Genomic DNA, 26022 nt, shown 5'->3' on the forward strand with positions numbered 1-26022 from the left:
ATGTATGAATCCGTATGAGTTAGGATAAAACGTATAACAGATGTGCCCTTAGTTTCATCTATTTGTTCATATGATATTCTTAGCACATTATAAAGTAGTACAGCTGGAGCGCAAGGTGAAGTAAACGTTTCGAGTAAGCACTCCACACTTTTTGTCACCATTTTTCCCAAAAGTTGTAAGCATGTGCATTGTTAATGGTAGTCAGGAGGTCTACTAGTATTCAAAACGTCATTCAGTAAAATATTCTTTATTTCGTTGCACTAGGAATAGTAATGGTAAAAAATATGATCGATAAGTTCATAGCTCTAGTGATAAGGCGCGCTATAGATAAGACAGGACAGGACTGAGCGATTGATCATTAACAAATCAAAAATTCAACCCAGGAAATTCTTGTAGCAAATCCTCTTACTTCAGATCGATTTCAACCGACTGATCCAATAGGTAAGACTGTATTTCTATTCAATTTAAGTTCAATTCACATTTATTACACTTAAAAGTATCAAAACCCTAATTTATGTTGCCTGATTTTTCAAACATGCACAGCTGGACTACAAGGTGACATACTCAAAGCTAAAGGAAGTGTTTCAACTCGCTGGCCGGGTGGTAAAGGTTGATCTTATGCTTGACAAAGACAACAAAAGCAGGGGTATGGCCACAGTGACCTTTGAAGATCCACTAGAAGCTGCACAAGCCATATGTGAGCGATGTTTATACGTTATAACTAGGGCAACCAAAAGTCAATATGGTCAATTTTTTTTTACCTGCTCAGAATGCTATGAAACAAGCACAAAACAAATTTCAGCTTTGTACGACGTGTGGTATAGAAGTTATTAGGTCAGATAAAGTCAAAATGTTACGTTAGGTCAAAATACGGTCAAATTGTTTCTTTAGGTCTTTTTTTTAGGTCAAAATCTATTAAACTTGTAATTTTGTAACCATTTTGTAATATTTTTCTTCCGTTTTTCTCTTTTCTTGTACCGCAAACAATTCCAATCCCGCAAATTTTACTTAGAACCAAAGCCACAAAGAGAGGGAAGGCTTTTCAGCACGTTTGGTGACGTCACGATGTGACGTCATTGCATTTGAAACTGCAAGTTGTCAATCTTAATACGCAGAAACGAAAAAAAAGTCAACACTAGAAAAGCATTTTGTCATTTTTAAATGCAGTTTTAGATTAGAAAGTTGCTGTAGACAGTGTAGAGACTATCAGTATAGCGTTTTTCAAAATGAAGTCAAAATTTAAACTTTTTAGGTCAAAATAAGGTCAAAATGTAAACTTTTTAGGTCAAAATAAGGTCAAAATATATACTTTTTAGGTCAAAATGAGGTCAAAATTTGCAAATTTTAAGGTCAAAATTTATAATTTTTAGGTCAAAAAACTGGTTGCCCTAGTTATAACTTATAATGACCAGAGTTTACATGGGGACAAAGTTTTGTGCCAAATAGTGTGGTATAGTTAACACTTTATAGTTTTTACGAACATTTTCTGGGTTTGCAGTACAATGTTAATTTTGTAAATGTGTTAACAGCAATGTTGAACAAACAAAAGTTATACGATAGAACAATGATCGTAAAGATGGACAAAGACAATAATAAAGGACAGAAAAGAGCACCTGGACTGGGTGGCATTGGACCTTCTCTTTAGTTGCTTCGACCCAACGTAAACTGGGAGGTAAATGCTGTCAGAATAGAGAAATATGTGCTCTCAATCGCAACATATAAGTAAACCTTTCAAATATTCCAGGTATTGCCGGTCTTGGGGATGGACTAGAAAATAATTTAGTTGGCATGTTATCTTTTAATGCGTTTGGTATAGTTTGATCTAGGTGTGAAATAGCAGAAGGTACTAGCACCTCACAATTGTTATGATTTTTCATGAGTAGTGACATTCAGTTGTTTTGGTATATTTTAGCATACACAGTTCATTGGTACTTTTGATTGGAAAATAATTTCTCGATAAATTTTAGGTATCTTTGAATTCGTTGACAGAATTATTACGTTTTTTTCAGGTCTAGGTGGATCAAGAGGTTTGTCAGACATGAACAAAAGTAATAGCACCAATCCGCTAGCTGCAGGCTTGACTGCGCTAACGCAACAAGCAAGCAGGTTGAGTGAAACATTACAGTCTAATCCAGGTAAGTTAAACACATAATTGCATCAATCTTTTCAGCTTCTTTTTTTGTGCAAAGATGATGATTTGTTTCAGTCTCGTTCGTCATAGTTGTATTCACAAAATGCAGACAAAAGAACGGCCAACTGATTTGTGCAGTTTAAGTTTAAACAGTGGTTCATGAACTTAGTAGAATGCCAGGGGTTGGGTAACTGGTGATTCAGTCTCTCGGGTGTGGGGTTTGATGAAAATCACTGTGTTTGTATCATGTATGTGTATGAATTGTGATAAAGGATTCAGTGAATGCATCTACAATGATGTACAAAATTTCTGGGGTTCAGTATCTCTAAAAAGTTAAAGAACCACTGCTTAAAAAGTTAGCTTGCTTTTACCATCTATATGATATAAAACTATAATTTATTGCAAGCAGCTTGTAACGTTTTCTTCATTAAATATACAGGTGGGTTAGGGCTAAGTGGTCTCGGAGGACTTAGCGACCTTGCCCGACTTGGCCTGGTCGCTGGTGGGCGTGACAGTATTGATCAACGTCTCTTGGAAGAGCGTGCACGGCTTCTTTCTACCGTTCGTTTCCCATTTTCAGACCGAGAACGAATCGAAATGTGAGTTGTGACGACAGCATAATCTTCAGCACTGGAATAAATGCTGTCATTATTTAGTTTTACATTGTTACAAGGCAACATTAACAGAAATGATAATAATAATTCAATTTTTATGGTAGCCTTTATTCCTAAACATGATGTTAGTGATGATTTCACATTAGCTTCATGAAATCAGCCGTATTCTGATTTTTCACCCTCTTCTCGACATTGTGATATGATCAGTAACATAATGTCTTGTTGAACTAATCAAAGAGTTAAGAATGTTAGATGGTAGTTTGCAAAACTAAGTGATGATTGTCAGCCCTGTCATAACTTGCGTTTCGCAAATGACGACATTGACGGCCATCTGATTTTTGCAACCGCTTGTGTAGAAGTAGCATCCAGACATGTAGTTGATGTCATGTAATTAATGTACAATAGGATTCATTCGTTACTAATCCCACGTTTAAACTGAACTTGGTGTGCTGGTAGGGACATTGCACGTGTCAACAATCGCATCCGAGATATTGATCGTTCGATGGCGGAAACCGAAAGAAGCCGCAACGTTGGACAACCTTCTCTTCTTCCCATGCCGCCTCCTATGCAAAGAGATCGTGTTCCGGGATCAACAGTTTTTGTCAGAAATTTACCATACACCTTGACCTGGCAGACACTGGACTGTGCTAATGCAACAAGCAAACGAGATGAGTGAAACATACAGTCTAATCCAGGTAAGTTAAACACATAATTGCATCAAACTTTTCAGCTTCTTTTTTGTGCAAAGATGATGATTTGTTTCAGTCTCGTTCGTCATAGTTGTATTCACAAAATGCAGACAAAAGAACGGCCAACTGATTTGTGCAGTTTACGTTTAAACAGTGGTTCATGAACTTGGTGGGAATGCCAGGGGTTGGGTAACTGGTGATTCAGTCTCTCGGGTGTGGGGTTTGATGAAAACCACTGTGTTTGTATCATGTATGTGTATGAATTGTGATAAAGGATTCAGTTAATGCATCTACAATGATGTACAAAATTTCTGGGGTTCAGTATTTTCAAAAAGTTAAAGAACCACTGCTTAAAAAAATTAGCTAGCTTTTACCATCTATATGATATAAAACTATAATTTATTGTAAGCAGCTTGTAACGTTCTCTTTATTAAATTTACAGGTGGGTTAGGGCTAATTGATCTCGGAGGACTTGACGACCTTGCCCGACTTGGCCTGGTTGCTGGTGGGCGTGACAGTATTGATCAACGTCTCTTGGAAGAGCGTGCACGGCTTATTTCTACCGTCCGTTTCCCATTTTCAGACCGAGAACGAATCGAAATGTGAGTTGTGACGACAGCATAATGTTAAGCACTGGAATAAATGCTGTCATTATTTAGTTTTACATTGTTACAAGGCAACATTAACAGAAATGATAATAATAATTCAACTTTTATGGTAGCTTTTATTCTTAAACATGACGTTAGTGATGTTTTCACATTAGCTTTGTGAAATCAGCCGTAATCTGGTTTTTCACCCAACTTGACCTTGTTACATGATCGGTTAAATAATATCTTGGTGAACTAATCAGCGTTAAGAATGTTAGATGGTAGTTTGCAAAACTAAGTGATGATTGTCAGCCCTGTCATAACTTGCGTTTCGCAAATGACGACATTGACGGCCATCTGATTTTTGCAACCGCTTGTGTAGAAGTAGCATCCAGACATGTAGTTGATGTCATGTAATTAATGTACAATAGGATTCATTCGTTACTAATCCCACGTTTAAACTGAACTTGGTGTGCTGGTAGGGACATTGCACATGTCAACAATCGCATCCGAGATATTGATCGTTCGATGGCGGAAACCGAAAGAGGCCGCAACGTTGGACAACCTTCTCTTCTTCCCATGCCGCCTCCTATGCAAAGAGATCGTGTTCCGGGATCAACAGTTTTTGTCAGAAATTTACCATACAGCTTGACCTGGCAGACACTGGACTGTGCTAATGCAACAAGCAAACGAGATGAGTGAAACATTACAGTCTAATCCAGGTAAGTTAAACACATAATTGCATCAATCTTTTCAGCTTCTTTTTTGTGCAAAGATGATGATTTGTTTCAGTCTGTTCGTCATAGTTGTATTCACAAAATGCAGACAAAAGAACGGCCAACTGATTTGTGCAGTTTACGTTTAAACAGTGGTTCATGAACTTGGTGGGAATGCCAGGGGTTGGGTAACTGGTGATTCAGTCTCTCGGGTGTGGGGTTTGATGAAAACCACTGTGTTTGTATCATGTATGTGTATGAATTGTGATAAAGGATTCAGTTAATGCATCTACAATGATGTACAAAATTTCTGGGGTTCAGTATTTCCAAAAAGTTAAAGAACCACTGCTTAAAAAATTAGCTTGCTTTTATCATCTATAAGATATAAAACTATAATTTATTGCAAGCAGCTTGTAACGTTTTCTTCATTAAATTTACAGGTGGGTTAGGGCTAAATGGTCTCGGAGGACTTAGCGACCTTGCCCGACTTGGCCTGGTTACTGGTGGACGTGACAGTATTGATCAACGTCTCTTGGAAGAGCGTGCACGGCTTATTTCTACCGTCCGTTCCCCATTTTCAGACCGAGAACGAATCGAAATGTGAGTTGTAACGACAGCATAATCTTCAGCACTGGAATAAATGCTGTCATTATTTAGTTTTACATTGTTACAAGGCAACATTAACAGAAATGATAATAATTCAACTTTTATGGTAGCTTTTATTCTTAAACATGACGTTAGTGATGTTTTCACATTAGCTTCATGAAATCAGCTGTATTCTGATTTTTCACCCTCTTCTCGACATTGTGATATGATCAGTAACATAATGTCTTGTTGAACTAATCAAAGAGTTAAGAATGTTAGATGGTAGTTTGCAAAACTAAGTGATGATTGTCAGCCCTGTCATAACTTGCGTTTCGCAAATGACGACATTGACGGCCATCTGATTTTTGCAACCAGTTGTGTAGAAGTAGCATCGTAAACTTTTGTCGGTGCTTTTTTATGTATAAACATTAAACAACGCTTACAGTGAAAACGTAGATTAATTTTGCACTTTGTTTATTTGCAGGTTTGTGCCCTTTTAATTGTACATATTATTTGGGCCGTATCATGTTCCCTACAATCAAAACTGAAAACGGCAAGTCAGTGGATGTGGTAATGTCAGGTTTGAAACAGCAGAGCAGGCATAAGCTGCTGTTCGCCATTTCATGGAAGGACGAAAAATAAATTTACACATTGACAACCGTGCCTAGAATTATGGGAAATTAGCTAGATATTATATTTTTATATACAATAATTTGTAAGACGCCTGTGTTGTTTTCGAATATAAACAAATGAGTTTCTGTCACAAGTGTCAACCTTTTTTCAATGTAATTTCTTTCCCGAGTAACAACTTTCAACGCAGTGTCAGTCATCGTTTTCTTTCCATGCTTATGCGGCTCCATGTTGAGCTAACATATTTACTACATTACATTACGTCGGCTAGAGCCTAAGTAGAAGTAACGACCAGACATGGTTTTTGTATTGATAATGAAAATGAGTTCAATTATTTGTCAGAATACCTTTTATTAAAATTTTCGCATCTGCTTCGACTTCAGTGTTTTTTACATCGTTGCAATAGGAAGAGTCATGATAGTGATAAAGCGCAGTAAAGGTAAGACACAACAGGACTGATGACAAATCAAAAATTTAACCCAAAGATACTCTTGTAACAAAGCAAAAAAATCCTCTTAAGCCTCCTCTAACTCTAATAAAACTCCATTACAATCTTTAGGATGGCAAAATATCACCGGTTTGCCGTGTGCGCCAATTTTGGGTTCTTTAGTCAAGGTCCGAATATTATTTGTTTGTAAGGTTGCAACAGCTTCTCGTATGTTGTTGACTTCAACGCAGATGTGGTGTATTCCGCCCGATTTGTTTTTTGCTAGGAACTTAGCGATTGGGCTGTCTTCACCGAACGGATGCAGCAACTGAAAAAATTAAAACCCATTTTTAGTAGTGTAAAATATGCTCCCATATTAAAATCATCAAAAAAGATGAACATAAAAAACAAAATCGTTATTGGACCAAATAAAATAAGGCAAGATTCTCCGTGTTTGGTAGAGCACGGAAAAGTTAATGTGAACTTATTGCTTTGATGAAATTATTCAGGTCCTTTTTAACTTATTCCGGTAGTGATTATTCTGTCATTAATTTAAAAACGCCTCCCGAATTAAATGTAACAAGTCTAAAAATGCAGGTACCATTTCAAACATTATATTGCAAGCAGTAGCACATAAATATCTGGCTTCACAGAGGGTCGCTAGAAGGCTAGTATACCGGGGAATTCCCAAAAACATAGCGTCCCTGGCAAACATCTGTGTAGTGCATTCTGCGATTCAGTGATCAAAGTGCGACAGAGATAGGCTATGGCTGTACGGTAAGTTTTGTAAGTCCCGTGCAGCTACCACAAAATACAGACCTGGTTGCACCATACTTTGAACAAAGCAAGACAATAGAAATCCGTTCAAAAACAACAACATCGTTGAGATAGTAAAATGGTCTTACCAAAACTGATTGTTAATTATTATGACACACGGGATGCCATTAGTAAAAACATGAGATGAAGTAGGCACGCTCAGAGAATCACGAATAATGAAAACCACCAATTAAATCACGAACAAAGCTTTACATGTTTTTTCAGGGGGGGGCTGAGACCCTACTTACAGGCCAGAATGAATCATTAATATAACATTTTTTTGCGGAATGACCAGCAATGAATAAACTCACTTATTACTAGTAAACTTAAAATCTGTTGCTAGGTTAATATTTCTGAGAAATCATGTTTAAATTATTTACCTTTCAAACTAATCATATACTAAGTGATGATTTAATTACAGCACCCTAATTTTGTTATTATTTGCATTTAAACTGAAAATGTAAGATGAGCAACAAGTGAGGCAAGGTTTTACATTTAGGCTTTATCAAATAATCATGTAAACCACGATTTACATTTGGATGGCTGGCTAAGTAAATTAATTCCACTACTATTTATAATCGAAAGGTTTAATTTAATTATGATAAGACATTGCTAATGAAAGTCTTGATTCTCTTTCTGTGACTGTATGATGGGAAAATGGATTAGCAAGCAACGAAGATACAGTGACACTACTGATAGAATCCGATCAAAAAAAGTTGATGTTGGCAATCAGAAGTCAAACTCTTTAGATTACGGAATGGCAAGAAAGCAAGCAGAAGACAAGTGGATTGGGATGTTCAGTGTAAAATCCTGTCATAGTGATGCAGTGACCTCCCTTTGCACATCATCATCAAATTTTTGCATATCAGGGAGCAAAGACAAAACTGTTGTGCTTCAGGTTATTTTTGACACATGTTTGTTTGAACAGTGTCACTGATAAAAACCATATGTCTGTTAAATTGAAAAGACTAAGCCAGTGAAATAATAGTAAACAAATCGAGATCAATTCAAAATTAAAACTTCTGTAGGTGAATGATAAAATTGTAACTTATGCGTGGCATTTTTGACAGGATGTTTTGAATGGTGTAGTTTTACAAAAATGGAAGGATCACACACAAGAGGTTACCAAAGTGCGTTGTTCCGGTAATTTAGTTGCAAGTACCTCAAGGGATCTGTCAGTGAAAATATGGAAAACAGATAGCCAAGAAAGCGAAGGCAATTGAACATGTTCTATTCAAATAATAGGTGCTAAAAAAAATTACTTGGTGAATAGAAATAATAAAAATGGTTTTTATTTTCATTACAGCCACATTAGAAGGTCACAAGTTGGTGGTTACTGCCGTGGACTTCAGTGCTGACAATCAGAATGTTGTAACTGGATCCCGGGATAATTTTGTTAAAGTTTGGGATGTGGAAACTGAAGAAGTTATATCAGAGCAATCGATAAGCAGGTTCAGTCAAGATTTATGTGCTTTTTAAAAAATTGTGCGAAATACTGTAATTAAAATATCGGTATCTGTTTAGAAACCTTGTAACAGATGTTAGGTGGATGAAAGGAGAAAACCTAATTGTACAAACTTCAGAAGATAAAATGCTTAAACTATGGGATCCAAGAACAGTGGAGGTTTTATAATGTGGCATTACCAATAACACTTTTATAAATATTTTATTAACTGAAGAATTCATAAATTAAAAAAGTATATATTCATGCAGGTCGTCCATTCCTTTCCACTACAAAACCAAATCCAGACTTGTTGTGACATAAATGGCCTCTACTGTCTCACTGGTTGTAATGGATTTAATGGACAAGGCTGTCAAATTCATTTGTGGGATATCAGACAAAGAGCGAAACTTCAGGAATATCGGTAGATCCTAGTTTTGACATATGGTAGTGTTTCAGGTGATAGAGTAAATAAACAACTTGACATAATAAAACAAAAAATTTGACAGTCTGCATTTAAAATTTGCAGTTTGTAAGTGTTATGTTAACCATTTTATATACAGAGGACATACCGAGACAGTAAGTGGATGCTCATTCAATGAGCACACACCAGGTTCTCATACATTTGCATCTTGTTCACATGATGGGACGGTACGATTTTGGCAGGAGCACAAGCAAAAACATGTAAGCTGTGAACAGTTAAATGTCGGCACCTTAACCAGCATTGCAGCTTTAAACAAAGATACACTGCTATGCGGCGGCTTTGAAAGAGGAATATCATTGTTAAGGATAGGTAATTGTGGCCAACTTGTCTCTTCTTGTGAATAGGACTCACTATTTAAAACTTTTGAATTAGCACATTGGCCGGGTTTGATTTATTAAAAACTCAAGTTGTTTAAAGCTTTTGGCTTAGCATTTTGGATAGGTTTTGCAAATTCAAATAGGATTTGCTTTATGTGATGTTGTTTAGTTGACACACATTGTACCAATGCTGTGAACAAATGACACAAGTAAGGTAATGAGAAAATGTTTCTGAGCAAGATCCGGTACTTTTTGCAATGATTTTTATTGGCACTTAACGAAACCACAGTGTTCATTTTCATAAATATGGTATGATATCATTCATGTGTACAATTGTTTGTTTCTGATCCCTTTTTACCTTATTGCTGGAACTGTTTTGAATAATTTAAGTGATTCTGAGCTTTACCTGTCAGTGCTATGCATATTTTGGCAAAGAATTATACGTTGTTACACCACAACAGCTTACTGTACGGTATGTATATATCTTACATGTACTTAAATTTCATGCTGTGTAAATGTTATTGTATTGAAATCCAGTATGTCATGACGTCATCATTGTATTATTCAATCATTGCTTTTATGATTGTGTCTCAGCCAACATATTTATAGAAAACTGTACTTGGTGCAAGATTTGGCTGTGCATAAACTATACACAACTACTTGCAAGTCTAAACCTCTAAATGCTTGCATAGATTTTCTCTGGTAGTTAGCACTGGAGTAAAACTTATTAATACTACTTTTCTTTTAAATGCGCTAAATTACTTCTGGGACGCTTAAAACTTATATTGACACCTGAAACAACATGACGTTGTTTGTGCCACCTTGAAAATTGGATTCTAGCCAAAATGTGATTGTCCATGTAGTTTAGCAGTATTGTCTAAGTTTACTACACCAATTGAGTTTTATTTGTCTTTAAAAACACATAATCAGACCAAACAACACACTGTGCCAGGGCCGTAGGTTGTTCATCTCCCGCGATATCACACACTAACCTCTATCTTTGTGTTTGGAAGTTCAACAAACACTGTGCTCACACCATGTTCTGGAAGGTCTTGTACATCGCTCACTTTGGCCCCAAGAATATCGCGATACAGTGCAGTAGCTTTTTCTTAAGTCAAAATTTCATCAAAGAATTAAAAGCTACAGTTTCAGTATTTTTTTTTTTCATAACGACATTGATAATAATCTGCGTAAATGTTATTGTTTGAGCCCAGATTCATTAGAAGCAAGCAGCATTGAAAAATATCTTAATGTTGCAGCTACAACAAACTTTTGTCATTCACAAAACATAAACTACATTCTTTTTCACCATCTAAGCCAGGGGTCGGGAACCTTTTTGGCGAAGGAGCCATGAAAGCCACATATTGTTAATTTTTTTTCTGTTAGAGCCATATAATATTTTTCAACACTTAATGCAACTAACGTGTGCATTTTTAAGCAAAACCAACTATTTCAGACAACGGTAAATGTCTGAATTTACTCTTTAATAACATGCTAATTACTGTTAATGCGATTTCTGGTGCTGCATGGTACAGAAATTACAAAACTACAAATAACAGAAAAGTTTTATTCGTAACAATTGTGCTAAGAAATGCCAGCTTAGATTTATCTGCGAGCCAGATGCCGTCATCAAAAGAGCCATATCTGGCTCGCGAGCCATAGGTTCCCGACCTCTGATCTAAGCAAATGAGTAAGATCAGTCGTTGTTAATAGCTATAGGAATTGCAATAGAAGCTCACACGCTTAAAATTGAAAGGACCCAATAAATCATTTTATCTTGAAGCTTGAGTTATTCAAACTTTGCATAACAGATATTTCTATACCTGTATAGGCCTTTTGCTAGGTCCTGTTAAGTTATTTTGAGTTGATGAGCTTTCGCTGTAATATTCATAGCATTTTTACAGTATACAACTTACCAAGGTTTGGAACAGCGATAGCAACATGGTTAAATTTTCCAAGCCCTGAAAATGACTTCTTTGCCTGTAATAAGGGAAAAATAAATAAAGAATTCTCTCCATGTATTATATATACATACTGCTTGCTTCAAGCAGTTTAAATGTTCTACTTACAGTAGCAGAAACGTGTCTAACCATAAGCTGCCGGCAAAGTGCAAACCTTGCAAATCGAAACATTTTAAGTTAATTACCAAAAAAATATCAGTACAAATCTGAAAGGTTGAATGTAGAGATAAAGTTATCGTTCATTAATACTTTCCATACTTTACTTAGGTAATCTTACCGGCTGTAATTTAAAAAAAATGAATTTCTATAATATTGTAATCTACCCTGATGAAGCTCACCCGCATGGGTCTGCAAAATGTTGGTTGATTAAAACGAATTCAATCATCAGAGGAGTATTATTGTTGCTTTAAATCATTAGTAAAAAAATGCAGACAAGCGGAAATTTCCAGCTATCTATCTGATCTGGCTTATACTAGCATAGTTTTTAGCCTAAAGTTAACGTAAATGTTCAGTTACTACAGTGTATTACATTTACAGTTACCCTTAGGCCAATTTATTTTAATGAATCTTTTTGTTGTGGCCGTCACAGAAAACCGTGAAAACATATAGCATAACTATATAACTATCCATGTAGTATAACTGTCTGAACATACGTATATCATTTTCAACTTACATATGATATATGTGTAGTTTGAAAAACAATTTAACTTGTTTGGTTGGTTCAAAAAGTAAATTCATGGTAGCATTGAAAACAAAATCCTCTTAAATTCTATTTTTCAAATAAAATTGTAACTTAATAATATCTATCAAGTAATGCAACTTTCTTCAAAATATAACTAACATAATGACCCAGGTTAGTATTGGTTTGTTCTGTAACATTTGTTTCTATAACATTTTTCGATGGTTTTAACTGTACATCCGACACCAAAAACATATTTTTTCACCTGTCTTGTAACAAGTCTTATAACAACTCTCATCCAATTTTGTCAATACTTATATCTAAAGCTCATCACATGAAACAATTCAATCATTCGATCAAAGCTAGGTTTCAGGATTTTATTGGAAAAATTGAATTGCCAGACTAAGTTTGCCAGAATTTTTTCATATACAAAAGTTTGATTAATGACAAGTAGGCCTATATCATACCGCCTTAAGTGCGTTTGCACTGATTATATGATGGTATGTCAGGTATTTATCGATCGTATATATATTTGTGTGTGCTAATATTTGACAGGGTAGTGCTATAGTATTGCAGCACGACAATAGAAGTTGAGTTTTATCAATCCGCCTTGTTTGCTCAGGATAGCTCATACTAACTGGGAAGAAAGCACACCTTGTTTACTTACTCCTCATCACCACGGAGTCAAAACCTACGGAGCGCTGCAGTTGTAGCAGTAAAAACTTTACTTCTAGACCTATATCAGCTAATTAATTGTCAATCAAATAATACAAGACTTGATATGGATTAACCCCACATTTCACAAACCAAATTTTTTGCGACACAAAATTGTTTGTAAAATAGCTCAACATAATAACCGAAGGAGTTTTAAAAGAAAAGAAAGCTATATTTTTATCAAATATATTAACAAAAAGAGCAATTTTTGAACTAATTCTACCTGTAGTTTATATAACTAGACTAAAATAGCCATACAGTATTATTATCAAATCTGCATCAGAATTTTGTTAGGAATCAGTACTGATACATATCAAAAAAGTTGTATATAATGTACAAAGTCGAGGAAAACACTAGAAGGGACTTTCCCAAGACCATGGCCACCAATTATTATATTATTTAAAGTTTTAAACAATCCCTGCCTCATCCCTGCGCTGGTTGGAACTGGGCGTAAGCTATTGGAAATTCTGTTTTCATTGTCATTCATGTCAGAGCTCATGTAGGTGTTATATATTTTTAATTTTTTTGACTTTCTACTGTAGAGTTCTTTTTGCATGTACAATGTTTTTTTTTGATAATTATCCTACTTTCCATAGTGGAAAGGGTGGCAGCTGCAAAAACGATATTCATCAAAATGTACGTTAAACTTTATTTATATTACCGGCGATTTACAATAAATAAACAAAAGCTGGTTTTTCGAACGCCAATTTATAATAAATAAATAAATAAAGAATTGTGTGGTTTCAGTGCCTGCTATCACACCAAAATTTGCGTCTCTGCAAGCACGATTTCTCGTTGAAAACTGTTATGCTTTCCAGATAGGCCAGACAGCAGATTTTGGCATGGGTGCACTCACTACTGCTTTTCATGAGCTTAAGGTGCATTATTTTGTACTTAATAATTTGGACAGAACTTCTGTGCACTCAATATTCAATAGATTTAAAGATTTAGTAAGTCTGTACGACAAACTGTGTATATTACTGTGTAATTGCGCAGTTCCATTGCGTCTGAGAATTTTTGTGCACCGCACTTGTCACTTTTGGTTGTTTGGCACAGCCAAGATCCTGCTGAAAACGGCCACACTCTGCAGTCCGGCAGACAGGTATGCTAATAGTTCACTAATTCTATGGTAAAATTAAAGAAACAAACATCAACCAATAATCAATAGTTAAATATTTGGAAATGTTTGTCTGACACTTTTTAAAGACTACGTCCGACACCATAAACACATAATAATTTTAAAAATTCGCTGTCTAATACAGGGTGTTAAGATTGATTGTTAAATAGTTCAGTCTTCATCATAATATAACACCAACGATATAAAGAAACGTTAATAAATATAAATAAACGTTCTTTATATCGTTGATAACATCAAAGTTCCAACAAAAGTTCAGAAATCAAAGCGACCTGAGTTTCGCTCAGCGTGTCATAAATTTGTGTTGCTATGAGTACGTCTGATACCATTAATTTTAGTTTGGTATTATTGCTAAAAAGAGTGACACCTTAAGGCCTAAATGGTAATGCTTTCTTTTTACAATGTAGGCTAACCATGGGCCTGTGCACCTATATAAGCCACTATCAACAATAACAAAAAATTTCAGTTACTACGTATTCGTTTAGTATTTTATGGTCAGATATGTTGTCGGAAATGTAAGTTTGACATTACAGAAGAATTATAGCGAACAAGCTGACAAGATACCGCAGTAGACTATTCTACAGTACTTAACAAAGTTAATCAACACTCAATTACTTAGTTAGGGTATTTCCCTTCAATGATAACATATGGTTGCATTTTTGTGTTGGCTTGGAATCGCATCCATGTTAGGGAAAACTTACAGGGCCGGCATTAACAAGCGCGAGATTCGACGCAAGAACCGATGGCGGGACATCTTGCCGATTTTGAATAGCTTAATGTCATAATAATAATGCAGTAACGTAAACCAAAACTTAACTCTTTGCAAACCAGCTCCCATCAAATCTTTGCTTCGTCATATTTTTTCACCAAAACATTCACTTTTAACCCTTAACTAATCGCGTACACCATTCATACCAATTTTGCTCCTCTGTCTGTTTGCGAAATAATTTGGGAAGCTAGCGCCATTTATCCTCGGAAAAACTCCACACGCAGATTTTGACGCATTGGGTTTGTTTTAGAATGCACGTGACGGCCAGCGTGCTTAGTTTGAACTGTTGTTTTGGTGTATTGAGTTCACCACGCGAGTAATAACGTAAGTATAATTTTTACGCATTTTTAGTACAATTATGCTGATTTCTTGCGGGTATACTCTGTTTCTTGTATTGGAATATCTTACCATAAAATGGCTCAATCGAATAGGGTTCTTTATCTGAAAACTATTGTTACTATATTGATGGATACTACTACGGATACGGTTCTTCTTGCAATGACTTTGTCTGCAAAGAACATTCAAAAACTGATGTTAAATGTGACACCTGTGCACATGCTAGTGATGAAAGTTTATTTTTATTTGTTTTTGTATGTAGTTTCGTTTCATTTCAATTTCTTTGTCAAAGTCAATAAAATGTTTCACAAAATAAATGTTGTCTTATAACATGGTGTTTAAAGTACACCATGCGAGTAGTCGTGACTATATGACAGGCGCGAGTAGTTAAAGGTTAAGAACGAACTGAGAACCAACCTTCAAATTTGCGCAAAATAAAGTCGAAGTTGTTTTTTCTGTTTTGGTGCAACGTGGGGTCACAAAAAGCGTGGGACCCAATGCAGTCTCATCGCTCACATTGGTGTAGAACGGCCCTGTTACCCTTCATCAGAGAGTCGTAATTAGTAATGATTAATGAATGACTGAAATCGGTGACTCGAATCGAGTCAATTTTTCCAAATACTTGACTTGACTCCAATCCCTTTTTAAGGAAGTAGCCTACGTAAATGAGGTTTGGTGATCGAGCTGAAATCAAGTTTAGTGGCCGTACTAACGCTAATATTTTATCAGTTTACATTATATTAACATAATAATGCACTTTTTGTCCTCGACTCCTTGTCTCATTCGCCAGTTACCAGTCTTGTTTGTGGTAATTATCATTGTTGCTTTTCTGTTATGTTTGTGACCACCTGCGTCAGCACAATTTTTTCATTCCTTACTATTAAAGGTGGCTGTACAGTGTACACATAATACGATTTTGTTATCGTATAGCTCACGTCTACTTTCGGCTACTGAACTCCAACCAAAGCTGAAAACTGCAGAGGTTTCAAAGAGCCGAACATCTTTGTCGACTTGGACAAGCGCTTCGGGCCACACTCAGGTTCCCCAGGAGTCCAAAACATCATCAAATTTCCAGTTTACCTTATGTGCCATGCCACAAAGTTATCTTTTTGTGTTACCCACTTGTTTGTAAACAATTGGTTTGATGAGGTAATAGAAGCGATTTTCCTTAATCATTGTTTAAAGCTATCGTTGAATTATCATTTATCACTTTAGGAAAAAAGACATAAGACGACCACGCTAGTAGTTACAAAAAGTAGAAAATGAAACTATTCAGCACGTTTTTCTGGCTAGATTTAGTACTTTTTCATTGTTTGATACAATTGGCAGTAAGCATGAAGACAGCAACAGTGAGCGTAGTAGACAGTGCATTGTCACAACCAATTATCGTTGATCTTTCTCATTGCGTGCTGAGCTATATAAATCATACTAACTTACTACCATCAGATTGGTTGATATCTTACAATATTGTTGCAAGAAACGAAAGCTTTCCGCAAGTACAGGGCACTCAAGTGTATGAAATGGCTAGAGAAATCAAGAAAAATGGAAACGTCATGGCAATTATAGGTCCCAAGCAATCAATCCACATGCAAACATTTCAGTTTTTGGTTGCTACAAAGCAAGTGCCCCATATTTTGCCTTTTGCATTGGACCCAGCATTGAAAGCGGATCGTTTCCCCTGGCTAGTTCAAACTACTCGTACTTACGATGACCAAGTAAGTGGTACGGACAGGTAACGTCCAAAATGTAAATATAGCAAACCAGTCTTTAAGCCTGCCATACATGGTAACTGTAATGTGTAAGTCCTGTATGGTGAAATGCAAAACAACATGAAATTTACAGTGGGTATACGCAGTATAAAAGCAGTAGTAGATTAACGTAGCACCTCAAAGGTTAACTTATACTTATTTCTATCAACTTTTGCAAGCTTGATCTTCCTTGTTTATGTGTTATTATACGAAATATGTAGCTGTGTGAAACTTTCGCATCTCTTAATCATATATTTGTGTTGAGGTGATTGTTTTTTTAACAATTATTAACATTATAGGACGTTAAGTGGCTTTTCAATTAATTTTTTATTCTCACCTTTACAAGAAATTTTTCAGTGAACTTGGAAATACAACTAGTAGTACAACAACAAGTTTTTTAAATGAATATTGCAAATAAAATTCAAAGCGGTGTTTTCATATATCTTAAGTCACTTTTCAATAACCTTTTCCCCAAACAAAAAAGGATATTTATTTGCTAAGTTTTTGATTCCTCGTATTCTGTAGCTTCTTTTGACTAAACTCCCTTGTTCTATTACAGGCCTAGGCCTGCAACGGTTACGTTAGCCCAATTGTCAAACGTTTGCTTACGAGTAGAGAAATGTCTGTGATTTATTTATTCCTGTCTACCTAACTTTGTCGTTTTTGGACTGAAAATAGTTTTTGCACGACTTATTTGACGATATTTCACTGACTGCTACGGAGCGAACCATCTTAGACGTTTTCGAGTTCTTGCTACAGAGTATGTATTTCCGTTTTCCTTGAAATTGTCATCGAAAATAGTACAAAAAGGATAGCTATAAATCCTTATTGCTCAACCCGTTGCTGCTTGCTGATGTGCTTACAGAAGGATAGACACAACCTACTGTATGTATGGCAGAGCCGTTCTTATACACATTTAAACTCATGAATAGCTACTTAAATAATTCATAAAAAATATCATGTCATGTTTATTGCGGCTATAACCTATACTAGGCATAGTTTGACTTGTATTTCCAAACGGTATGGTAGTGTTGCAAAACTACCTTTATTTCGACCTTAAATCTTTAACATCATTAGTTTTCTGTAAAACCAAACTTGACTAGTTGGCATTCATCTGTAGAGCGCGGTGAAGCTAGGCTACTTTGCACAATATTGAATTAAAAGAACAGCTATTACAAAGAATTAAACCGTAGAAACAATTCTGCATATAAACATTCAGTAGAATGCTGAGCAGCATACAAAAAATGCAACAAACAAACACCTTGGTTTATAAAAGTAAGTTAGGTCGTCGAATTATGTAATTTATTGATTCCAATTAAGGAAGAAGCAATAAAAATTGCGTGTACTGTAATTTCCCTAACGTAAACCCACAGTTCAACTTCTTAAACTCATAGTTTATACATTTGCTTTATTAAACAATCGAGATTTTAAATATGATTTAAAGAGAATGCGTTGCTTAAACATTTTAACAAGGCATTTTTATTACACGTTTGAGGTAACACTGTTTGTAAATATTCTGTATGCATTTTGTTTTGTACCAAATGGTAGTGAAAAAATTCCGTTTCGGCCCCTTGATACCTTTTAGTCTCATGCCCATCACGGTCAATCCGGCTCTGCTCACGCATCAGTTTTGAAAATCCGTTTGTTTGTTTTCCCTGTATTTTCTCTTAATAGATTCGTGCTGTTCTCGCGTTGGTTTCTTCGTTAGGATGGACTGGGTTAGAAATATTGGTGGGAGAAGAAGAAAATTATCGAAGGGTTGCTCAACGCTTCACACAGACAAAACGTAGAATAGAGGTTAGAATTTAACGTCTGATTTAAGCTATTTCCTAAAATCTAATCTAAATCATTTGTTTGAACGCGCACTTACAACAAAGAATTCATTTTTTAAAACTTGTTTTCTGAAGGTAATTGGTGTAAGGATAGTCAAGACATCCCCTTCAAACATCAAGGAGCAATTGCAAGCTGTGAAAAAGTCTGGAAAACGCATTATACTACTGTTGTGTGGAATCAGTTTAGTGGTACCTCTTTTGCAAGAGGCTGACAATTGCCAAATGCTGTCTTATGGCTGGCAATGGATTATCTGGGATGACACCATGAATTCCTTGAAAGTAAGATAAACAGCGAAAATGAATTGGGTGGCTTTGCTTATACACTCTAGTCTACTGTAATACGTTAGGTGTAAAAATACATAAATAATAAGTTAAAATAGCTTTCAATGCAACAAATTTGAACAATAAAATACGATTTTGTCTGACAGAAATTTATCTTGATATTAACTTGGTAACTTAGAAAGGGGCTTGTAGTGGGCCTGCACGATTTGCCAAAGGCCCATTCGTTAGCCTATATAATGGTAAATATTGCTTTTCCCGACTTACACACTTTATAATTATATCCTATGCTAGGTCTACTGAATGATTTTGTTTTACGTACTTAGCCGCCTACTATTCTAGTACCCGATTCAAAGATCCAAATTTACTTAACTTTGAGCTGTAGCATAGCAACCTAATCTAAATCTATCTTCTAATTTTAATCGTGTCTAATTTTAATTTAACCGTGATTAGCTAACAATTGTGTTCACATATCTTATAACCGCCTATATACAAAGGGCTACCTGACCAATAGCGGTAGGCTATACTTACGGTAAAATAGTAACTTCCCTAAATACTTTGCAGATAGACGCACCTCTTACAAATCAACTTCAAAATACCTTGTCGAACTACTCAGGATTACTTGGCATTCGCATGAGGATAAATTTACATCCGAACTTTGCGCAGTATCTTCAAACGTGTAGTAAGCTCTACTAGCTATTGGCTTAACATTTTATTTATCATAACAATTATGACTTACAATAATTACTTATCTCGGTTGACTAATTTTAAAATCCTTGGTATTTTTTGCCACGGCTTCTGATAATCCGTTAATACTATGCTAGAATTTTAAAAGCCACTTTTGTAATTTGAAGGTAATAGTGAACATTTTTTTTGTAGATAACAACTCGTTTGCTGAACTCAATGTTCTGGAAGCCAGCTACGCTTACAGTATGATGGCATTCGCTCATGGATTTAAAATGCTATTGGAAACCTTTAACGATTCCATAACTACACCTTCGGTCAATTCGACAAGTATTACTTGTTTCTACTTTATTTACAACGTCAAAATAATCCCAGCAACTTCAATAAGGGTCCTTAGGCATAGCCCTACTAATAAAATTTTTGTATTTTTTGTCTTTTTTTAGTGCTAGCCTATTCACAAAACGAATCCTAACTGTCAAAATTATCTTACCATATCGCCATCGAAATTACCCACAAATTCAAATTTTTGCAATAATGGTTTTGGTGTAGCTGCTGTGTATGTATAGATAGGCTATGTCAGGGCTTCCCAAACTTTTTTGCTCGCGACCCCTTTCAAACTTCTGAAGTTTTCCGCGACCCTTCACGTTTAAATTGATTAGCAGTGCGAAATATACCTTTGTCATTAGTGACATTTATTGAGATGCAAAGACTGAATTCAAGCAACCAGTACTCAAAGCCTACTTACTACTTTACACATATGTAGGCCACTGGAAACAAAAAAAGCACACACATTTATTCAGTGTGATTGGTGCGACTGCTTTCTGCTACAAAGCAAGTCCAGCCGTGGCTGAACATCTGCTAATGCTGGTCTCAAGGCGGTTTTAATGTTGATTAGGCTGGAACGATATTTTGTTTTGATTGTATTTTGTACTTCGTGTAAAATTGGTATACGCTCTGCGACCCCTGACGTTCGTTACGCGACCCCTTGCGGGGTCGCGACCCCCAGTTTGGGAAGCCCTGGGCTATGTAGATTAGATATATGCACAATTACATGCACACTTACTACAAAAACAAACTTGCTTTAAAATATTTTTTTTCTGTAAATTTTAATGCGATGGGTTTGCCTGTTTTTGGGAACAAATAAGATTGTAACGAGCTTCCGTCTTTGCCCAACACACCCGCATTTCGTCGCCAATATCAAGAAGTCTCTCCCTTTTTTTACTCAGGGCGCAAGTCAACATGGTGAAAGATGAACGTCTTGTTTAAAAATAAATTATTACAAAACAATCCAATACAATCATAACGTGACAATGACCCTTACTTCATCAGCAAGGCAAATACAATAATATTATCAGTTATCCAATGGGTAGTGCACACTCAAGTCTCGTATGCTTGCCTACATGCCTATTTGTAATAGAGATAGCTTATTTTCCAAAAAGTTCCGCGGCAAACAGTTTGAGAAAAATTGATATAGATAGTCCCGTTATCACCTTGTGAGGTTATGAAGATTGTATGGCAGGATGAGTTTTTAACGGCGCCTATTTTACTTACAGGCTGGACATTTGGGAGGAATTTGTTAAATTTTATACAGTCATATGTAAACCAAACTCAAGAAGTTGGAAATGACACCGGGACCCTTGAAAATGACACAGTTCATTTATTAGACGTGATGAATTTACAAAATAAGACATGGAAATTGGTTGGTAAGCATGACTTCGAAAATCTTTTTTGCACGAACTCTAAATACATAACACTTAATAATGATTCAACATAAAAGTTTCACTTTTTTCAATCACTGTAGGCCTATATATTTTGTTCTGAACAGCAGGTCATATTTCATATCTATGAAAGGGATACACATTCTCATCGCTTATACATGTATATATTTGCTTCTATCGCTAAGGGTCGTGGAGTCCATATAGAAACTTGACACTGAATCGTGATATGATCAGGCTAATTGGAAACGCTTCTTCCGTTTCACGCCGTGACCCGGATTTCAAGTTTCATACTTTGAAGATAATCACCATTGATTCACCACCGTTCACATCAGTCAGCAGAACTTATCGGATGGAGGGTCAAGACTTGAAAATAGATGTGAGAATTAAAGTGAAGTAAGATCATCTAAAAATAGTTTAACAAATGGCATTGCATTGCAGGATACAGCAAAATTCAGCGGCTATGGATTTGAGTTGTTAAGAGCGTTGAAAAAAGAACTTAAATTTAATTATACAATCGAAGTGTTGTCCAGTGAAATGATAGGAACTCGGGACTCATTTAATGGTCGTTGGAGTGGATTGGTCGGAGAATTGGTAGCAGGAAGAGCAGACCTGGCGCTTGCACCGATAACGATCACCAGCGAACGTGCAAAGTTTATCGACTTTGGTCCGGTGCTCTTCCAGGTTGAGAAAAAATACTTTTTCTTCTTGAGCAAGTCGCCTTGAACACGTAACGGACGAAGACATTTTTCATTTTCAGACGTCTTTGAAATATCTCGTTGACACTCAATCTGTTGGTGGCATCTTGTCCGGATACAATCGATCTGCTTTTTTATTGCCCTTTCAATGGACTCTTTGGGCTGGTATTGCTGTAACTGCCTTCATGGTTGCCTGTTACCTCGCCTTGGCCTCTCACTTAAGTCCATATGGAGCCCATGGGAGCTACTTTCAAAGTGATGAAGCAGAAGAAGCTACCATCCAGCACGAGCTTCGACGCAGTAGTGTGATGTCTATCGTTTCCAGGCAATCGTCCACTGCATTGCTAAGGAGACGGTCGTCTGCTTTCTCAACAGTAGAAAAGCAGGTATTGTACATAAAATGTCAAAATAGCCTTTATGTCCATCCTTAACGGGTTGATAAAGTCAGCGTTTTCAGGAACGTGAAGGTTCACGACAGAATGCTTTGATAGTTTTGCCATCGAAAACAAAAGGTACGTTTGTTGTAATCAGTACGTAAATTGACAATGACTATACATTGATATCACATATATGCTGTCTACTATTTAAAAGGAAGAAAATAAGAGTTTAAACCATTAACAAACTACTGCAGGTAATGAAACTGACGACGATTTAGATGAAGCTGAAGGGAAACGAAATCGTGCTCAACGCCAGATGTCATTTAGCAATGCGCTGTATTTTTCATTTGCCGCCCTACTCTGGCAGAGCCCAGAGAGCGTACCACGTGCTCCTTCCGGAAGAGCTGTTGCCGCTATTTGGTATATGGTGGGCGTCACTTTCGTGGCATCCTACACTGCAAACATGGTCACTTTTGTAACGCAGACCACGTAAGACTAGAATTTTAATACAACATAATACATTAATGCATAGAGACTTCCAAATCAAACAACGCAACTTCAAACTTAAGGCAATAATGCAGTTGTTAGTTTTTGCGCAGGACTTCATCACACCTTTTGCATGCTCATGAACTTGCTCAACAATCTGTTGTTTTGCCTGGAACGATTAGTAATAGTTTGATCAATAACGTTTTGACGTCATCCAGCTTTCCTATTGCAGAAAAGCTATACGAAGTGATGTTACGTAATCCAAGTACGGTTTAAAAAAATCTGTTTTAATTCAGTTTTTTCTATACTTTGCTAACGATATTTAGGTCCTCCTGTTCAGTGGACCTAGTGGATAGTTCTAAATTTGGGCAATACTAAGTTATATAAAAAAATCAGGAAATAAAGTAAAAATGTGTGACAATCGAAACTTGCACAAAGTCTAGCTCGGTAACCGAGGCTCCAGCGATTTTAAGTCATGCAAAGACTTTCCTCAGTCCGAGGATAAAGATTATCATACCATATCAGGTATGATTTCTATTTTCTTGTCTGACAAAGTTTGTTCCTGAAACACCCTAAACTGTAAAACGCTTTATTTAGAGACATCATTACTTGATGGAAAGGTACATGCTCTACAAAAGGTATTAGCTGGAAAAATCGCATTTATTTGGGACAGCGCTTTTCTTGACCACATCTCAGAACTATCATCCGATTGTCGTCTGAGATCTGTTTCTTTGGGCTTTGGCCAGTTTTCAAACTCCATAGCTTTGCGCAAAAACTCTCCATATACAAGTAGGTAAACAGCAATTTTAAGTATTAGTCACTTCTCTTACTTGTGTTATTCATTCCTATAGCGAATGCGTACCTAACCTAGTACAAAAAGCCGGAATAACCCAATACACGAGGTGGACCTGAACAATTGAAGTTTACAAAATATGATATTCTCGTGGTTAGGACAATTCTTGCGGTATTGGGTTTGTTCCGACGTGAAGTTCGCATGCAATTGCTACGTTATGTAAAACAACGTTAGATACTCTGCTGGTAGCAGTCTTGCAGCCAGACTTGCTAACTTATTTCCAATATTACCGCCCGTATTTCTATTATACTTGTTCAGTTATTTTCATTGATTTCATGTATTTTAGAGTCAATTTCGAAGAAAATCGAATACTTTCGAGAAAACGGTTACTTGAACTCATTGAAAGCTGAATACTACGATCAACCTCTTCGATGCGACGATTTTAATGCAGGTTTTGTCGTATCGAAAGCATAACTTGTAAAAATATTTATTTTCTAAGCCATCGCTCAGTCTGTATACTTACTAAAACATTAGACATTAAATATTGGGATAAAACATGCTGTTGCTGCTCATTTACGCAGTGTTTACTGTCCTGTATTTTCAGATATTGAAGAAGAGTCCTATGTTTCCCTTACTTACGCAAGTCTTGCTGGTGTATTTGATATGCTAACAGGGGCAGCTATAATCAGTATGGTAGTTGTTGCACTTGAATGGTTGGTAGCTGCGTGTTCTGATATAGATTACACCGACCCTAAAAAGCCATCAAATGTAAAGCGAGCGTTGCAGATCCGATGGGGAAGACTTGTATGCGACGCAAAAGAAAACTGGCTTCCGTTTAGAAAATGCAGAGAATTATTATCAAGGAAACTTAGGTGATAAAGTCATACCAACTTTTTTCGCGATAGCTTACTAATTTTTAACGTGCACTTTACATCAAGCTATTTTACTTATGTGTTTGCAGAAAAAGAAAGTGCCAGAAAGTTACTCCAAAGGGTGAAATCGAACCTGATCAATGGAAACGTTACACTAGCTCCGATAACGCTCGTAACCTTCGTCCAGGACAGTCTATCTCAGAACCAACTGTAGGAGAATGCAAGGATTCTTCTGTTGTTTTGTACCCGGATTTTATGAATTAATTGATCTCCTGCAATTTTGGAATTTGTTAACTTGGTCTCTTCGCCCAAACAACGTAGTGTGTTTCAGGCCAGCTAATGTATCTTCGTTTAGTTCAATTTTGTGTTAACCTGTAGCATGAAAACCTTTTGGTTTATTAACAAGACTACTTTTGAGCATCTTGTGTGAGCTGAATGCTTTTACCACAGTTTTGTTTTGTTCGCTCTTTGATGATCCAGGCCTACTGTCAATGATCAGGCGGAATATGGTGTTGCTTGCCCTACACATTTTCAAGAATAAATTCAGAGTAGTTTCTGAAATCACAATGTGTCCTGACTGATAGATCATAGATAAAAAGCTACAAAATAATCAACCTTTCAATTATACCGAATTATTTCCCGTAATTTCGATGTCTATTTGTAAATACAGGTGATGTCATGGTTGACTGCTTTGCGCGTAATAAAAATGACAACAAAATGCTTAGAATCATGCTAAGTTTGTACCACCTGCATAGTGGTAAGTTTTGCGCATAACTTAACATGTTGCCTGGGTAGCGAGGGCAGGATGTTTGTCACCGGCAAAAACTGTATATTTGCGGCGTGTGTCCCAAACATATAAGTCTAGCCTGAAAATACTAACATATTTGTATGTGCGTTGAAAATCTACATTCGCTGAAATCCGTGGGATAGCTTAGACTAGCCTAGGCCTAGCCCAAATTTGCGTACGATTTTAAACAGTAGACCGCGAAAAGGCCCTAGCCTAGATTACTGTTTTTGAAATTCCGGTTTGTATTAATATTTTGCCACAAAAGTTATATACTTCATGTTACCGAATCCTTGACCCTTAGGTCGGTCAGTAGCCAGACTGCAGAGTATGGCAAGAGCACACACAAGATTTTTTTATAAAACGGCATTGCACAGCAGTGCAAACCGGTGTCTACAGAAAAACAAAAGGAGTCACTAACTTTTGCTCCCGTTTACACTGCAAAATTAGTGTTTAAGACTGATATTTCTAAAAAAGGGGAGAAACACTGATTTTTTCCCCGATTTCTATCGTATAGGGCTGCACCTTGCCTAAAAAAACGCCGGGCAGCCTTGGGCCACGAGTTGCAGTTGGCCACGCCACCTGCTTCCTTGCACACCCATGATCTTGGCGAAAACTACCATACTCTGCAGTCCTGGTCAGTATAAGTATGATATGAAATAAACCCTATCACATATAACATTTTTAGTTACAATGCAACGTTTTTAATCCTGACATGAATTA

At 36.4% G+C, this 26022-nt stretch overlaps 4 protein-coding genes across 5 annotated transcripts; 3 read left to right on the forward strand and 1 right to left on the reverse strand.

The window, feature by feature from the left end:
• The first annotated feature begins 187 nt into the window (after positions 1 to 187).
• LOC143449705 (uncharacterized) lies at positions 188 to 6329 on the forward strand. Of its 2 annotated transcripts, XM_076950014.1 has the most exons (8): positions 188 to 441; positions 544 to 697; positions 1530 to 1672; positions 2010 to 2135; positions 3877 to 4036; positions 4504 to 4743; positions 5178 to 5337; positions 5807 to 6329. In XM_076950014.1, exons 4-6 carry the CDS (start codon positions 2039 to 2041, stop codon positions 4721 to 4723), a joined length of 477 nt encoding a protein of 158 aa, XP_076806129.1. In that variant the 5' UTR covers positions 188 to 441; positions 544 to 697; positions 1530 to 1672; positions 2010 to 2038; the 3' UTR covers positions 4724 to 4743; positions 5178 to 5337; positions 5807 to 6329. The 2 variants fall into 2 exon arrangements, with proteins under 2 accessions (XP_076806129.1, XP_076806130.1); XM_076950015.1 differs by lacking the exons at positions 4504 to 4743; positions 5178 to 5337; positions 5807 to 6329 and adding exons at positions 2571 to 2730; positions 3202 to 3440 and having other exon boundaries at positions 188 to 697; positions 3877 to 4016.
• LOC143449704 (ethylmalonyl-CoA/methylmalonyl-CoA epimerase-like) lies at positions 6300 to 11606 on the reverse strand. The gene is made up of 4 exons (XM_076950013.1): positions 11507 to 11606; positions 11354 to 11417; positions 10430 to 10545; positions 6300 to 6707 (listed from the first exon to the last, which is right to left on the reverse strand). The coding sequence occupies exons 1-4, from the start codon at positions 11567 to 11569 to the stop codon at positions 6468 to 6470; spliced, it is 483 nt and encodes a 160-aa protein (XP_076806128.1). The 5' UTR covers positions 11570 to 11606; the 3' UTR covers positions 6300 to 6467.
• LOC143449703 (WD repeat-containing protein 31-like) lies at positions 7784 to 10427 on the forward strand. Its single transcript, XM_076950012.1, has 6 exons — positions 7784 to 8093; positions 8266 to 8410; positions 8502 to 8646; positions 8720 to 8819; positions 8909 to 9060; positions 9200 to 10427. The coding sequence occupies exons 1-6, from the start codon at positions 7842 to 7844 to the stop codon at positions 9462 to 9464; spliced, it is 1059 nt and encodes a 352-aa protein (XP_076806127.1). The 5' UTR covers positions 7784 to 7841; the 3' UTR covers positions 9465 to 10427.
• Positions 11607 to 16256: 4650 nt separating the features above from the next.
• On the forward strand, positions 16257 to 25083 carry LOC143450709 (glutamate receptor 1-like). Its single transcript, XM_076951363.1, has 16 exons — positions 16257 to 16746; positions 18454 to 18576; positions 18687 to 18890; positions 19455 to 19572; positions 19770 to 19904; positions 21128 to 21277; positions 21478 to 21668; positions 21731 to 21973; positions 22050 to 22373; positions 22445 to 22499; positions 22619 to 22853; positions 22964 to 23115; positions 23448 to 23639; positions 23990 to 24094; positions 24248 to 24515; positions 24605 to 25083. Exons 1-16 carry the CDS (start codon positions 16294 to 16296, stop codon positions 24777 to 24779), a joined length of 3123 nt encoding a protein of 1040 aa, XP_076807478.1. The 5' UTR covers positions 16257 to 16293; the 3' UTR covers positions 24780 to 25083.
• The last annotated feature ends 939 nt before the right edge of the window (positions 25084 to 26022 follow it).

The sequence above is a fragment of the Clavelina lepadiformis genome, chromosome 3 (genome assembly GCF_947623445.1).
Source record: "Clavelina lepadiformis chromosome 3, kaClaLepa1.1, whole genome shotgun sequence".
NCBI classification, from domain to species: domain Eukaryota; kingdom Metazoa; phylum Chordata; class Ascidiacea; order Aplousobranchia; family Clavelinidae; genus Clavelina; species Clavelina lepadiformis.

What these genes read in the sequence shown, in the direction of transcription:
- LOC143449705 (XM_076950014.1), top strand. Translation starts at nt 2,039, where the DNA reads ATGAACAAAAGTAATAGCACCAATCCGCTAGCTGCAGGCTTGACTGCG. An exon ending in AACATTACAGTCTAATCCAG is followed by an intron (nt 2,136 to 3,876) that starts GTAAGTTAAACA and finishes TTAAATTTACAG; the next exon opens with GTGGGTTAGGGCTAATTGAT. An exon ending in GACCGAGAACGAATCGAAAT is followed by an intron (nt 4,037 to 4,503) that starts GTGAGTTGTGAC and finishes GTGTGCTGGTAG; the next exon opens with GGACATTGCACATGTCAACA.
- LOC143449703 (XM_076950012.1), top strand. Translation starts at nt 7,842, where the DNA reads ATGATGGGAAAATGGATTAGCAAGCAACGAAGATACAGTGACACTACT. An exon ending in ACAAAACTGTTGTGCTTCAG is followed by an intron (nt 8,094 to 8,265) that starts GTTATTTTTGAC and finishes CATTTTTGACAG; the next exon opens with GATGTTTTGAATGGTGTAGT. An exon ending in TCAGAGCAATCGATAAGCAG is followed by an intron (nt 8,647 to 8,719) that starts GTTCAGTCAAGA and finishes GTATCTGTTTAG; the next exon opens with AAACCTTGTAACAGATGTTA.
- LOC143449704 (XM_076950013.1), bottom strand. Translation starts at nt 11,569, where the DNA reads ATGTTTCGATTTGCAAGGTTTGCACTTTGCCGGCAGCTTATGGTTAGA. An exon ending in TATCGCTGTTCCAAACCTTG is followed by an intron (nt 10,546 to 11,353) that starts GTAAGTTGTATA and finishes TTTTGACTTAAG; the next exon opens with AAAAAGCTACTGCACTGTAT. An exon ending in TTCCAAACACAAAGATAGAG is followed by an intron (nt 6,708 to 10,429) that starts GTTAGTGTGTGA and finishes TAATTTTTTCAG; the next exon opens with TTGCTGCATCCGTTCGGTGA.
- LOC143450709 (XM_076951363.1), top strand. Translation starts at nt 16,294, where the DNA reads ATGAAACTATTCAGCACGTTTTTCTGGCTAGATTTAGTACTTTTTCAT. An exon ending in GCAGTATCTTCAAACGTGTA is followed by an intron (nt 19,573 to 19,769) that starts GTAAGCTCTACT and finishes TTTTTTTTGTAG; the next exon opens with ATAACAACTCGTTTGCTGAA. An exon ending in TTGGTCCGGTGCTCTTCCAG is followed by an intron (nt 21,974 to 22,049) that starts GTTGAGAAAAAA and finishes TTTCATTTTCAG; the next exon opens with ACGTCTTTGAAATATCTCGT.